Source organism: Tasmannia lanceolata, unplaced genomic scaffold, assembly GCF_043159265.1.
Source record: "Tasmannia lanceolata isolate RefF3 unplaced genomic scaffold, GAP_Taslan_0.1 ptg000005l, whole genome shotgun sequence".
Taxonomy (NCBI): domain Eukaryota; kingdom Viridiplantae; phylum Streptophyta; class Magnoliopsida; order Canellales; family Winteraceae; genus Tasmannia; species Tasmannia lanceolata.
This window is the reverse complement of record NW_027518682.1, coordinates 17717451-17733480: the sequence shown is the minus strand read 5'-3', so window position 1 is coordinate 17733480 and position 16030 is coordinate 17717451. Positions and strand designations below refer to the sequence as shown.

Genomic DNA, 16030 nt, shown 5'->3' with positions numbered 1-16030 from the left:
TGGGATCTGTGGTGGGCCACACTTGGGCCACGTGCCGACAGCTAATAGGCTGCTTTTTTATACCCCATCAGTTGCCCTCCAGTTCTCCAAGTCATTACGGTGACTTGGGGAAGTGGTGAGTTAAATCTCCGATCGGTGGGAGCCAGTCCGGAAATTTGTCAGTCCGGCCTGTGAGTCAGTCCGGAAATTTGTCAGTTCGGCCTGGGAATCAGTCCGGAAATTTGTCAGTCCGGTCTGGGATCAGTCTGCAAATTTGTCAATCCGGCCTGTGAGTCCAGAAATTTGTCAGTCCGGCCTGGGAATCAGTCCGAAAATTTGTCAGTCCGGCCTGTGAGTCAGTCCAAAAATTTGTCAGTCCGGCCTGTAAGTCAGTCCGGAAATTTGTCAGTCCGGCCTGGGAATCAGTCCGGAAATTTGTCAGTCCGGCCTGGGAATCAGTCCGAAAATTTGTCAATCCGGCCAGTGAGTCAGTTCGGAAATTTGTCAGTCCGGCCTAGGAATCAGTCCGGAAATTTGTCAGTCCGGAAAATTGTCAGTCCGGCCTGTGAGTCAGTCCGGAAAATTGTCAGTCCGGCCTGGGAATTAGTCCGGAAAATTGTCAGTCTGGCCTGTGAGTCAGTCCAGAAATTTGTCAGTCCGGCCTGGGAGTCAGTCCGGAAATTTGTCAGTCCGGCCTGGGAATCAGTCCGGAAATTTGTCAGTCCGGCGAGACGCGTCATATCCAAGTCCGGACTGATTTTTTTTCGTCTAGCGAGACGCGTCATATCCAGTCCGGCTTGGGCCGGACTGATTTTTGTCGTGTAGCGAGATGTGTCATATCCAGTCCGGCCAAGCCGTCTGTCCGGCCTGGAAAATCAGTGCGGCCAAGCCGTCAGTTCGGCCTGGAAAATCAGTGCGGCCAAGCCGTCACTCCAGCCTGGAAAAGCAGTGCGGCCAAGCAGTCAGTTCAGCCTGGAAAAGCAGTGCGGCCAAGCCGTCAGTTTGGCCTGAATTTTGCCCTATAGCGCTTTAAGCTATATCCAGTTCGGCTTGAGATGAACTGAATTTTGTCCTGTAGCGCTTTGCGCTATATCCAGTTTGGCTTGAGATGACCTGAATTTTGTCCTGTAGCGCTTTGCGCTATATCCAGTTCTGCTTGAGATGAACTGAATTTTGTCCTGTAGCGCTTTGCGCTATATCCAGTTCGGCTTGAGATGAACTGAATTTTGTCATGTAGCGCTTTGCGCTATATCCAGTTCGGCTTGAGATGAACTGAATTTTGTCCTCTAGCGCTTTGCACTATATCCAGTTCTGCTTGAGATGATCTGAATTTTGTCCTGTAGCGCCTTGCGCTATATCCAGTTCGGCTTGAGATGAACTGAATATAGCGCAATCTGCTAAAAGATGAAATTGAATTCTGTCTTGTAGCGAATCACACCGAGTCTGTAGCTTTGCGCTATATCCAGTTCGGCTCGAGATGAACTGAATTTTGTTCTGTAGCGCTTTGCACTATATCCAGTTCGGCTTGAGATGAACTGAATTTTGTCCTGTAGCGCACTGCGCTATATCCTGGTCGGCTGGAGATGACGGATGAACCTTCTTCAGGTTAAGTTTTACCCACGCGTTATATCCAGTCTAGCTAGAGATGTTCTGAATGGCTTAGGATGACCAAGTTTTATTGAACTTGGGTTTCCGAGCAGCGAGTACCCTAGTTTTAGCGAACTGGGTTTCCAAGTAATGAGTACCCGAGTTTTAGTGAACTGGGTTTTCAGAGTACCCGAGTTTTAGTGAACTGGGTTTCCAAGCAGCGAGTACCCTAGTTTTAGCGAACTGGGTTTCCGAGCAGCGAGTACCCTAGTTTTAGCGAATCGGGTTTCCGAGCAGCGAGTACCCTAGTTTTAGCGAACTGGGTTTCCAAGCGGCGTTGGTTTTTGCATCCGGGCTGGTTCCGGACCAGGAGTACGCCTCGATCTTTGCGGAGACGAGCCGTGGTGAACCAAGCAGCGAGTACCCAGTTTTAGCGAACCGGGTTTCCAAATAGCAAGTACCCTAGTTTTAGCGAATTGGGTTTCCGAGCAGTGAGTACCCTAGTTTTAGCGAACTGGGTTTCCAAGTAATGAGTACCCGAGTTTTAGCGAACTGGGTTTCCAAGTAATGAGTACCCGAGTTTTAGCGAACTGGGTTTCCAAGCAGCGAGTACCCTAGTTTTAGCGAACTGGGTTTTCGAGCAGCGAGTACCCTAGTTTTAGCGAATTGGGTTTCCAAGCGGCGTTGGTTTTTGCATCCGGGCTGGTTCCGGACCAGGAGTACGCCCCGATCTTTGCGGAGACGAGCTGTGGCGAACCAAGCACCGAGTACCCAGTTTTAGCGAACCGGGTTTCCAAATAGCGAGTACTCGAGTTTTAGTGAACTGGGTTTCCAAGCGGCGTTGGTTTTTGCATCCGGGATGGTTCCGTACCAGGAGTACGCTCCCGATCTTTGCGAAGACGAGCCGTGGCGAACCAAGCAGCGAGTACCCAGTTTTAGCGAACCGGGTTTCCAAGTAGCGAGTACCCTAGTTTTAGCGAACTGGGTTTCCGAGCAGCGAGTACCCTAGTTTAAGCGAACTGGGTTTCCAAGTAATGAGTACCCGAGTTTTAGCGAACTGGGTTTCCAAGTAGCGAGTACCCTAGTTTTAGCGAACTGGGTTTCCGAGTAGCGAGTACCCTAGTTTTAGCGAACTGGGTTTCCAAGTAATGAATACCCGAGTTTTAGCGAACTGGGTTTCCAAGCAGCGAGTACTCTAGTTTTAACGAACTGGGTTTCCAAGTAATGAGTACCCGAGTTTTAGTGAACTGGGTTTCTAGAGTACCCGAGTTTTATTGAACTGGGTTTCCAAGCGGCGTTGGTTTTTGCATCCGGCCCGGTTCCGGACCAGGAGTACGCTCCCGATCTTTGCGGAGACGAGCCGTGGCGAACCAAGCAGCGAGTACCCAGTTTTAGCGAACCGGGTTTCCAAATAGCAAGTACCCTAGTTTTAGCGAACTGGGTTTCCGAGCAGTGAGTACCTTAGTTTTAGCGAACTGGGTTTCCAAGTAATGAGTACCCAAGTTTTAGTGAACTGGGTTTCCAAGTAATGAGTACCCGAGTTTTAGCGAACTGGGTTTCCAAGTAGCGAGTACCCTAGTTTTAGCGAACTGGGTTTCCAAGTAATGAGTACCCGAGTTTTAGTGAACTGGGTTTCCAGAGTACTCGAGTTTTAGTGAACTGGGTTTCCAAGCGGCGTTGATTTTTGCATCCGAGCTGGTTCCGGACCAGGAGTACGCTCTCGATCTTTGCGGAGACGAGCCGTGGTGAACCAAGCAGCGAGTACCCAGTTTTAGCGAACCGGGTTTCCAAATAGCAAGTATCCGAGTTTTAGTGAACTGGGTTTCCAGAGTACCCGAGTTTTAGTGAACTTGGTTTCCAAGTTGTACGAAGAGATTTGCAAAAGAGCTTCTGTCATTCACATTCAGCAGATATTTACAAAGTCCCTTCCACGCCGGGTGGTCTACTACTGATAGTATTTTCTGAGGTCTTCGGCGGGTTCAGTCACCTGTGCTTCGTCTCTCAGATCAAGTAGTTCAATCGGCAAGGATTCCGATGCATCTTTGCCTTTTGAGTGCCACGGCATAGCACTCCCTGAACTGTGGTTGATCTCCTCTGACCTCACCCACGCCGTTTGGCGTTATGAACTTCATTTTCTGGTGATACGCTGAAGCGACTGCGCGGATTAAGTTTTGCCCGGGTCGTCTCAAGATAGCGTTATAGACCGAAGTGGCCCTCACTACCTGGAAGTTGACCATGGCGAAGGCTTGGCAAGGCGGCTCTCCGACGAGGACTGGGAGTTCAATCTGCCCTTCCATTTTCACGACTTCCCCCGAGAAACCGAACAGATCGGAGTTCGCCGGCCTTAAGCGGTCGTTACCTATCATCATTCTCTCGAAAGCATGATAGTACAAAATATCGGCCGAACTCCCATTGTCGACTAGGATTTTCTTCAACTCCTAGTTTGCGACGAGCATGGTTATGACCAGTGCGTCGTCGTGAGGCAGTATCAGGTTGTCGAGATCCGCATCTGAGAAGGAGATCTCATTCTCCGTCTTCATCTTATTGTTGCAGGTGTGCACGACGTTGACTCGGCGTGCATATGCTTTTCGAGCAGCAGATGACGTGCCCCCAGCGGCGGGTCCGCCCATAATCGTGCCGATGACCCCCCTTGGCTGGGATCGGTGTGCCTCTGGTGGTGGACTGGATGGCGGAAGAGATTGATCCCGTGCAGGGGGCGGCTGTGACCGTGGGCTCTGGCCCTGAGGACTCTTTTCTCTGCGCTCTCTTCTGTGGCCGTCACTTCGGACATACTTTTTCAAGTAGCCCCGGCCAATCAGCAGCTCGATTTCTTCCTTGAGCTGCCAACATTCATCCGTGTCGTGACCGTGGTCCCTGTGGAACCGACAGTACTTTGATTGGTCCCTCTTATTTCCCTTGGAGATCATTCTGGTTGGCCATCTTACGAATTCTTCTCCCTCGATTGCGGCTAGTATGTGTCTCCGGGAGGTGTTGAGAGGGGTGAAGTTCTCCTCCCTCCTCTGGGGGGACTTTTCTCTTCTGACGGCCTTGTCGTCCCTACGCTGTTTAGTATGGTTCTTGTCCTCAGAGGTTCTCCTCCGATTTGAGTCCAGGGCAGCCAGTGTCTCTTCCACTGATATATATTCCTCTGCCCCGGCCATTAAGTCTGCTAGAGAGTGCAGATGACCACTGCTCGGCGGAAATCATTAGATTTAGCACCTGCGAGAAGCGCGTTTGTAACGGCTGAGGGGTCTAGATTCGGCACTTGGAGTGCCTCCCGGTTGAAGCGGCTGACGAAGGCTTTTAGAGGTTCATTATCCTCCTGCCGCAAGGCCATCAAGGATGATGTTGTTTTCCTTGGCCTGCGGCTGCTCATGAAGTAGCGGATTAGATCTTCCCCGAAGTCGTCGAAGTTGTTGATAGAGTTCGGTTTGATCCTTGAGTACCAGTCCCTGGCAGCACCAGTCAGTGTGGTCGGGAATGCTCTACAGAGGAAGCCGTCTGACGCGCCGTGGAGGAGCATTATTGTCCTGAACGTCTCCAAGTGGTCCACAGGGTCAGTTGTCCCGTCGTATTGCGGGACAGTTGGCATCTTGAATCCTCTGGGCGCTGGGGCGCCCAAAACATCGTTGGTGAACGACGTTCTGCTTGAGAACGCTCTTGAAGCAGGCCGGCGCTGATCTTTTGCCAGCTCCTCTATGCGGTGGTCCATTTCCTCCATCCTTCGTAGAATCGGATCGGCTCTACGATTTGGCCGGTCCAGTGACCGGTTTCTCTCCACCGATGGGCTCGCCGCAGAGCCGCACTGACTTTCCGGGCTCTTTCGATGAGGCTGGGATTTTTCTTGTGGCGCGTGGTCTTCATGGGCTCGGTGCTTTTGTACAGAGCGAGACCGTGACCTCCGGTGACGGTGGGGTTCGGTATGGGCATGCCTTGATATGGAGTTATGGACTCGCCTGGTGGAGTGGTGAGTCCGGTCTTCATCGTGGAGCGCTGACTCTCCCCTGTGAGCGCGCGACCTTTCCTTGACAGGTCGTGGAGCTTCTGGAGGAGGTTGGGGAGGTGCCTGGAGTAGTTGCTAGTACTGATCGACAAGAGAGGTCATCTGTTGAAAAAGAGCATGAACTTGATCCGGAGTGGGCCTAGGATTGAGGTGTTCCGAGCGAGCAGGGCTCTGTTTGGCTGTGGCAGAGGTAGCCACCACCTGTGAGGCGATTCGCTCACTCTGGGTCCTGCGAGGTATCGCGACTCGGGTAGCCCGTGCAGTCGGTACCCGGGCACTCTTCCGTCCTGCCATTTAGTATATAGGGGATTTGAACAGCTTTTAGTCTGTGTCCCACGGATGGGGCCAATCTGTTAGGCCTAAAATCGGTAACAGATGTGACAGTGACGTAAGAGCCGAGCTGGAGGACCCGAGAAATCGAGGTGAGGGAGCTGAGCCCTTCGTAAAGAGCAAATGAGGTCAGAATGACCAACCCGGAGTGTTACTCCGGACAGGCCCTTCGACACGCAAGTCAGTATGAGCAGGAGTGCAGAGCTAGTTTAAGAGTGGTGGGTCAGAAGTTATTACCCCTGTTTATGAGCTTTGGAAGCCCTTTTATAGAAGGAAGCCTGGGGTAGTTGGGGAGTTATTACTCCATGACAGGTGTTAGCCAGCTATAGGTTCAAGCTCACCTACTCAGCTGTAATTACCAAATTACCCCTGCTGACGTGGGATCTGTGGTGGGCCACACTTGGGCCACGTGCAGACAGCTAATGGGCTGCTGTTTTTATACCCCATCATTTTCCAAAATCAACCAAGTTGTCTTGAATGAGTCCCGATTGACTAGGAGACTTTTAATATGTTATTTCTTTCTTTACATTTTAAACTTTTATCTTAACTGTCAAGCATTTGACTATAGAAATCAACAAGTTAAAGTGATTTAGAAGGTGTTTCTCTAATTGATAATTAGACTTTAAAATTTTTGAAAGTCTAATTATCAATTGTTTTATCAATAAATAAATAATTTTAAAAAATAAGGACTCCTCTCTCATGCACGTGTTTCTCTTATAATTTGTTTGTTTAATTAGCGGAGTCAAAGGGGTACGAATTAAAAGTTAAAAAAACTGATATAGAAGACTAATATGCGCATTACCATATTTTGATAATGGCACTAATCACTTTAGTCTTTGACAGCACATTAAAAAATTGTAAAATGAAGAGCAGAGCCATTATCAAAATATCTCTGTATGAATATCAGTCCCCTTGATACAAATGGAGAAGGCTACGAAATGTAAGAACGCAATGCTGCGGTAGTTATATCTTCGTTTTGAATCCTTCACTAACAATAGAGAAAGAGAAGAAGAAAGTATATCATAGATGGGTGCAGGGGCGATGCCACTTGAAAGGAAAGGGGGACAATTGCCCCCCCTAATTTTTTGGAAAAAAAAAAATATTTTTATTTTTTAATATTTTTTTATACTACCCCTTTATAAAAAAAATATGCCCCCCTTTCCGATCATCCCTAAGATATAAAATAAGTTTAAAATTTTAATTTTACCATTTTTATCTCCCTTCTTCCTTGTGCAATATTTACTATAATTTTTGCCCCCTTGTGCAAAATTTCAGATAGAAATTTTTTCTATCTTAATTTTAAGATAGAAAAAAATTACTATAATTTTTGCCCTCCTTGTGCAAAATTTCTGGCATCGCCCCTGGATGGGTGGTTGCAAATGCTTTTAGTGTGTAGGGTTTCGTGGAAGCAACGGGGCTAGCGCCATCATGGAACAAGATGTGGCCATGTTGGCCAATCCAAAGGCCCAAGTTGTCCTAGTGCTTTGATTGGTACATAAAATGTAGGGCTTGTATTGAGTGGTTGATGCGCTAATCCAAGTGCTGCTTCCCAATTGGTCAATGTGTAGAGGGTTACACACGATGCCCCATTTTTAGGATGATGAATACATCCCCTTTGATTACTAGGAACACCCCTTTTAGCAGTTTTATGACTAAAACCATCGCCGATCGCTTCTATTGAAATCCCTTGATTAAAAACCATCGCCGATTCACTTGAGAGATTGGGCGGCATAGACTCGGAGAGTAGTGGAATGAGTAGTCAACAAAGTGAAGACAAGGATTGGATTTGCCTGGAACTTGCCTCAGATAATAGTGGTAAGTGATGTTTGGTTGTCAAACTCGTAGAGTAGTTGTAGAGAGAGAGAGAGAGAGAGAGAGAGAGAGAGAGAGAGAGAGGGAGGATCATTCCCAATAAATCCAAGCAAAATTCCACTTTTTTTTTGTGGTTTTGGGCTTGGATATTTTATGGAGGGAACAAGGGTGACACATTAGCCGACATGCAATGATTAACTAGGCCCTAAGACTCTCCAGGGATTTCAATGCTATATTGGCAACCAAACAAGGAGTTTTGCTGATGTGGCCCCCAAATGCCCCAAGCACAACCCCTAAGTCATCCCGGCTTTTGTGCAACCAAACACAAGGCACTAGGTGCTTAAAAATTAACTGGGTGTGGCGTCCAACGGATATGAAAGAATAAAAAAGAGGAGATGAGACTTCATAACTGGGTGTGGAGCCAACTTTATAAGAATATCCAAACCGTTCATTTGTTGGGATAGAACGTAAATAGCTTTTTTCCTGCAAGTGATCTCTATCTATTATAAGATGAACCTAACCCTCCAATCATGGAGTTTTCTACAATGTGCAATCCCTCTACATCGGCGGGTTACGATCATCCTATAGAGATGATTTATGGGGTACAACCTATTTACATTGTGGCTCAACAAATGAACGTTTGGATCATTCTTAAAAGTGGTCTCCACAGTACTTTTTCAAAATTGCTGGACTTTACACCACCATATAAATTCTGAAGAGGTGAGATAGCCAACTCATTCTAAAGTGGTGGTGAGATGAAAGGCTCTATAATCAGGTGCAGAAAAAAATACAATGGACCTTTCATTTGTTGGGCTCTCAGTGTAGGAGAAAAAGTTAGGCACACAAGCAATAATTTGTATATAGGTTACATTATAAAATCGAAGCCATTTCGATCATTTGTTTGAAATTTGCTATTTGCATTGGCTTATGTTCTTATATTTTACATTTATAAGATCTCTTCAGAGATGCTGGTGTTTGTCTATGATTTAAGATCTCTACTATTTATTTCTTATGCTGTTTGGAGATGCTGGTGTTTGAATATGGGCTAATTTAGAGAAAATCAAAGGCATTTCACTCATTTATGTGTATTGCTCTCTTAACTTTATAATTGCATATGCTCATCCTGATCTTCTTTTCTTTTCTTTTTTCTCTCTAAATTCTATTTGATCGGAAAGGTGTTGCTCCTTACTTTGGATGCATTGTTGGCCGAGTGGCGAACCGAATCAAAGATGGGAAGTTTACTCTCAAAGGGGTGCAGTATTCATTACCCATCAACAAGCCCCCCAATAGTCTTCACGGTAAGAAGCACAATTGTTTTGTAAATGGAAACACTTTTATCCAATCTCATAGAATCAATATTTGAAAGTTCTTGATTATGTTTAAAATATGTAGTGTGAGGCTTGTATGTTTTGATCTTTTTAAAAAAAAAAAAAAAAAAACTTTTACGTTTCCTTAAAAATTGTCAATGAATACTGTCTTCCTATTTTTGCATAGTTTTATGATTTATCTATTTGATAATGAACTATGTAGTCTGTAGAACTTTTGATTCAGAAAAATAATTATTTATTGAATTTTCATGGATGCTGATTTCTTCATTGAAATGGAAACACATTTGAAAAAAGCTCCTTGTTGAAGAAAAAATACACAAACTTGACATTAATGGTGAAAATTCCTCTCTTTTTGGTTCCAAGCCCATAGCTCAATTGGATGATGTTCTGTGCAATTCACAAGTCTGAGGTTGTGAAAGAATAGGAGAGAGTAATCCCTATGTAACCAACATAGATAATTAACTGGGTTTAACATAAATAAGTGACACTTATTTTTTACACGCGAATAACTGGGTTTTTCATAGGTTAATTGGGTGGTGGTCTCTGCAAATGCAACTTTGAGGTTGTGGGTTTGATCTCATTTTTTTCCTTCTAGTATGCAAAGATGAATCCCAGCTTACCTGCCAAAAATAATAAAGGAAGTGAGCATTTCCCTACATTGGGATTACTCTCCTTTTCCTTTCACAGCCTCAGACTTGATAGGTGCATGGGCGTGCCATGATTGCCTAGTGTCACGGGAAAATTGGCAGCTTCCCATGATAGGTGCATGGGCGTGCTATGACACGTGAGAACTGAGAACAATGCTAGGCCGAAAGATAACTGCATTGTGCAAACTAGCTGGCTAGATGGAGGTGCATTGGAGACACTTGGCTAGGACCCCAAGGATTAAGCAAGTGAACATTTGGTTACATGGGGATTACTCTCCCTATGTAACCAAAGATGATTGCCTGGTATCATGGGAAAATCGGATGGCTTCCTTCCCATGATAGGTGCATGGGCGTGCTATGACACATGTGAGAGCAATGCTAGGCCGAAAGATAAGTGCATTGTACAGAATAGCTCGCTAGATGAAGGTGCATTGGAGGCACTTGGCTAGGACCCCAAGGATTTAGGATGTGAACATTTGGTTACATAGGGATTACTCTTCCTATGTAACTAAAAACAGTTGCGCATTTTATGATGTTTTAGAATCGGGTGCATATAATCATTGAAGATATGCCAGTAAATTTATCATTTCATTTTTCGGCTATTCGGCAGACATCATTATAAGAAATTGGGACGTGATTTTGATAGGTAGCATACCAAAATCTAAAGTAGTAGCAAAATGGAACCCCCCCTCCTAGAAATGTCATTAAACTCAATGTTGACGGTTGCTCCCTTGGCAACCCAGGCATAGCAAGTATTGGTGGCATTGGTGGCATTTTAAGGAATTCCTTGGTTGATATTATTCTCTTTTTCTGGGCCTATCAGAACCAATGATTCTTCAGAATACGGGGTCTGAGCGCTCCACCGGGGATTATCCATATTCATTAACCAGATGGAAGGGAGTTTGGAAGTGGAAAGTGATTCATCAAACATTGTGTTGTGGGTCAAAGGGATTATAGACGGTCCGTGGAGATTTGCCAATCTATTGGATGAGATTAGAGATCTTTGTATGCATCGTGCTTTCACTTTTTCTCTCATACCTAGAAGTGCCAACAATTTGGCTGATTGCCTGACCAAATTGGGAGCTTCTAGAGCTAACTTGTATATGGGGCAGTCTCTACCCCCTGAAGTGCGCTTGTAATCATCTTTTATTTAATAAATATTATTTTTCTTCAAAAAAAATTTGTCATTTCAGAAACTCCATGATGGTTGTTCGAAATAACTATAGGTTGTCATGTTCTACTTGTTATCATCCAATATCAAGGTACCATTCATAAAAATAAATAAAAAATTCAAGGTAACAATGAGTCCTAGCCTACTGAACTGGTACTTCGCAAGTAATTGCAGTTCCATGATTAAGAATTTTGAGCCCTTATCTCCAATGTCACTATTTTGGGAATTCTTCTAACTTGTTTATCTCTTTAGGTGGGCACAAGGGTTTTGATAAAGTGCTGTGGGAGGTAGCAGAATATAAAGATGGCGAAATCCCATCAATTACCTTCAAAAATCATAGTCGTGATGGTGAGGAAGGTAAATCTTCTCTTCCCTCCTCCCTTGGAGGAAAAAAATGAGGCTAAATCTCCATTCACTTATTCTTCAAGTTTTAACCAGGTTACCCTGGAGATGTTAGTGTAACTGCAACCTACTCTCTCACTTCGAGCACAACATTGAGACTTGACATGGAAGCTGTGCCTGAAAACAAGGCTACTCCAATAAACTTGGCTCAACACACTTACTGGAATTTAGCTGGTCACTACTCTGGAGATGTTCTTGAGCATTCAGTTCAGATGTGGGCATCTCACATAACTCCTGTCGACCAGAATACTGTTCCAACGGGTGAAATAATGCCAGTTAAAGGTACTCCCTTTGATTTCACAACTGAGAAAAAGATTGGTAGCACAATTCATGAGGTCCCTGGTGGGTATGACCATAACTATGTGCTAGACTGTGGGGAAGAAAAATCAGGCTTGAAGCACGCAGCTAAAGTGAAGGGTCCTTCGAACTCGAGGGTCATGAACTTATGGACCAATGCACCCGGTGTTCAGTTTTACACTGCAAACTATGTTAATGGTGTGGTTGGTAAAGGTGGAGCTTTCTATGGAAAGCATTCAGCCTTATGTTTGGAGACTCAGGGATTCCCAAATGCCATAAACCAGCCAAACTTCCCATCTGTTGTGGTTGAACCAGGTGAGAAGTATAAGCACTCCATGTTGTTTGAGTTCTCAGTTGGGGAGTGATGATTTTCGTAGGAATGATAGATAAAGGGTGAATAAGCTGCTTTCCTTTATAATTTTTCTTGTTCATTTGGGATCATCATTTTAACTGGGATGATGGTTTAATAAGATTTCAAATAATACAGAGGAATGCTGTTATAGCAAATCAAGTTATCACTTCTATATGTTGCTTTTGAAAATAAGACTAGTCCCATAGTTCAAGAACTTGTTTGTGAGACTTTTATTTGCTGTTTATCTCGCTCAGCTCATGAGATTGATACTTGATATGAGGTTGTACATGTTATTGACTATGATGGTTGTACAACGAATTCTGAGTTGGGGGTTGGACGGTAAGAAACCATCCATTTATTGGGAGATGATTGCCTAGTGTCGCAGGATAATTGGACAACTTTGGGCTATGGTACATGTGAGAGCAATGCTAGGCCCAGAGAAGCAAAGATCAGTGCATTGTACAGGCTAGCTTAGCTAGATGGAGGTGCATTGGAGGCACTTGGTTAGGACCCAAGTGGGCGTTATAGGTGTTATAACTAAAGGGGTGTCAATATCAATTTGGCATGCTTGGATACATATTACCAAAATGGAAAACGATTCTACAACACCTTTGGTGGGCACTCTTGGCTGAGGTGACCTCAACCTCTTAGGTCTAGTAGGCTGTGGGCAGGAACCTTGGTGGGGCCCAAGATGCCTAGCGGGGAAGTGGAATTGCAGAAGGCACGGCATAGAACTAGGATGACATTTCAAGGTACCCAAAGGGAGCTTTGTGTGCAGGGTACAAGTTATTTAGAGGGATGTTCTAGCTTCCTTGGTCGAGAATGAGGCCAAGGACAATGCTGGCTTGGTTAGGTTCCAACTTTCACCACGCATATGGATCATGATACATTTTGTGGCTAGGTCGAGAGACTTGCTACGAGCGTGCTGAGTTAACCTTGGCTACTTTCGTGAGACAGATCTTGTGTATTGGTCCATAGTGCATGTTTGCGCCTTGGATGCCCTGGCTATAGGGCTAGGTGAATTGGGACATTGTACAATTGTGCCTCGATACAATTTTTATCATGTTTGATTAGCAGCCATACCATTTTAACCTCATTTTTTGAATAACTATTTATATCCGTCTTTTGAGCCAGAGACGTTTTATACCCATCCTTATGACCCACTTCTCCGTGTACATACGGCATGGGTACAAATCGGTTTCGGGATTTGCTAGGCATTTCACAGCTGACTGTTGCATGAGAGAACAGCCACCTCAGATGAATTAATCTTTTTTTCTTTTTTCAGTTAGGAATATTAATAACATTCATTTTAATAATGTTAATACATGGATTGGCTTGTACAAAACCTCATGTTCTCCTGTCGACCATTTGCAGGAGAAAAAGAGCAGCTTGTATGTATGAAATAGAGATGCTTCACATCTCTATCCCTTCTTGCTTAGTGATATCTTGGTTGCTTTATTTGAGCTTAAGGAGGCTGGGGTCATCTTGTAGTACGTCCCACATTGCCTTAAAAACTTTGCTTCTACTCCATACTATCATTAGAGTAAAGATATAATAAGGTTGTTTTAGTGATCAACATCATGACTTCCCAAGTGGATACAACTCCCTTATGTTCTTCCCAAAAATGAGAATTGATTTGAGAAACTTGATGTGACTGACTGAAAGTCATTGTTTTTTAATTGGTTTGAGCAGAACTAATCTTCCTTTAGCTCTGGTAGGATGCTTTAAAATATCACGTAGTTCATATGTGCGAAGAGTCTTCATGTTGGCGTGAACATATCGTGACCGTTGAGTTCATCCTCTATTAACTTGATGGGCTTTATATGGGGTTAATTGTCTCAAACTGTGGTGAAAAACATAGATCTAGGGTTTGATGAAAACATAAAATAACAAAGAATTCAAGTAGGCACACAAATCTAGAGCACACCAGATTTAATTACATGCTTTGACAATAGTGCCTCCATGGCTCCATCTATAGGCGAACCAATCAAAAGGCTTTCAAAAAGCAAGAGTACGTCATATGGTCTACAATCACGCCCTTATATAGCATTCCTGCCCCAATCCCAATTCAAAAGTTTTACTCAAACACGAAAACTATGCAAAGTTTATCTTACAAAAATAATCCTATTATGTTCTTGAGGACCTTCCCAAGACGAGCATTGCAGAGGTGGGCATGAAAGGCCCATATTGCAATCATAAAGGGGCACATGAATATACATGGGATACAATTCAAGATATAAATATACATAAAACAATAAAAGATTTTCCAGCCTGACCTCTAAGCAAGGTTTAAAATTTCGGTTTCGGTACCAGTTTCGGACCTTGAAATTTCAAATTTCCGATCGAAATCTGGTACAAAACCCGAAATTAATATTTTATTCAATATTAAATTTCGGTAATTTCGGTGAAATATTAAATTAATATTAAAAAAACAGATTTTTTGGGGAAAATTTCAGAAAAACCAAAATTTCGACCGAAATAAATGACCGTTTTGGTTTTAGGTGATTTCCGTATCGATCTCCACTGAAATCCGAAATTTTGGAATTCGGTCGAAATTTAAAACCATGCCTCTAAGAATGTGTATGAAATACAATTAGGGACATAAATATAACATAAAACTATGGAAGGACTTTAAATAAAACTGGATAAGGAGCTAGTCCTGTCAAGCAAGAATACTATGTAAACCTTGCACACACGCAAATGATGGAAGTATAATTTATATATAGTCTCCTAATATTTGCACTACCATGTTTTGATAGTTAGACGAACTCACGTTGTCTTTTATAATTTAACCGGCTGTCAATGGCTATTACAATTCCCAAAATTCACTCAGCATCCACTTAAAAAAGAAATGACAAGGTGCGTTTTACTTCCCACGCCAAGAGATGGGATTCTGATTCCACTCATTGTTCCGAATGTTTTTATTTATTTATTTATTCCATTCCATTTACAGGGATACCAGAATAGGATGCCGATTCGAATTCCTGATTTTGGCAATCAAGACGCAGCCCTCATTCAATATAGAGAATGTCTGTTATTTTTCCAGCATAAAATCAGTTAATTTGCCACCTTGCAGACAAGAAGGTATAAAGAGATGGCCAGCAAGTGATAATTTTTGTGGCATTTTATAATTGTCCTGAAAGAATAGGACTTGGATTGAGTGTTTGGCAGGAGATGCATCATTCCTCCAAAAAGAAGGCTAATTCCTTTCTTTTTTTCTAATTCTAGAATCATATTTCCTGTTGGCAGGAGAACAAAACTAAGACCCTGTTTGTTTTGGATTTTGACAACGGATTGTGAGTCCAAAAGTGATTATTGGACCCGAATTTAAGGGCCTGTTTGTTTTAGATTATGACAACTGATTGTTGGACTCAAATTTAATGCAATTCTCGGCCCAACAATCAGCTGGGGACTGCACAATCGGTTGTCATAGTCTAAAACAAACAGGGCCTAAGTTTAATTTTGAGTACAATAATCAGTTTTGGGCCCACAATCGGTTCCCAAAATCCAAAACAAACAGGGCCTAAGACGTGGTTATGATGATTTGGACCGTTCATATGGTCCGTCCTCGTTCTAAATTTGAACAGATCGGATAAATCACAACCCTTCAATCCATGCATTTGCAGATTCTCTGATCAGTGATCAGATGGCTAGAATTGCACCTGCAAGTTCCTCTCTATTTGGATCTAGGACGCTAAATTGAATTTTGCAGCAAAATAATTTTGGGCCTTATATTGATCCAATGAACACATTTAGGATCCAATTGTGCCCAAATCCTTTCCTTTAACATGTCTGGGTCCATTGGCACCCTATACTATCTTAATCTTGTTCTTCCTCGTGGCTATGCTGGTTCGTTGGATACTTCCCGAGCCCATTTCTTTTGAATTTTTTCTTCTTTCAAAAAAATGATTTTCCATTAAAACCACGTTCCTTTTCTTTTAAGCAAGCTATTAAAAAACAAGTTCGGTATTGATATTGAATTATTTAGAATATAATTTGCAAATTTTATATCTATTGATTGACTCCTTTTGTTCTAAACAAGTTTTCAAAGGAAAGGAGCGGGAGAAAGCGGGTGCAAAAAGCAAAAGAGGTGTGGACAGGAATCCCACTACCTAACTTTAT

General features: G+C 43.4%; 1 protein-coding gene across 1 annotated transcript; it reads left to right on the top strand.

The window, feature by feature from the left end:
* Positions 1 to 8867: 8867 nt before the first annotated feature.
* LOC143876758 (uncharacterized) lies at positions 8868 to 12177 on the top strand (the record flags this gene model as incomplete). The annotated part of the gene is made up of 3 exons (XM_077378454.1): positions 8868 to 9009; positions 11110 to 11214; positions 11296 to 12177. Coding segments are annotated over 3 exons (873 nt in total), but the record flags the coding sequence as incomplete, so codon positions are not given.
* Between the last annotated feature and the right edge of the window lie 3853 nt (positions 12178 to 16030).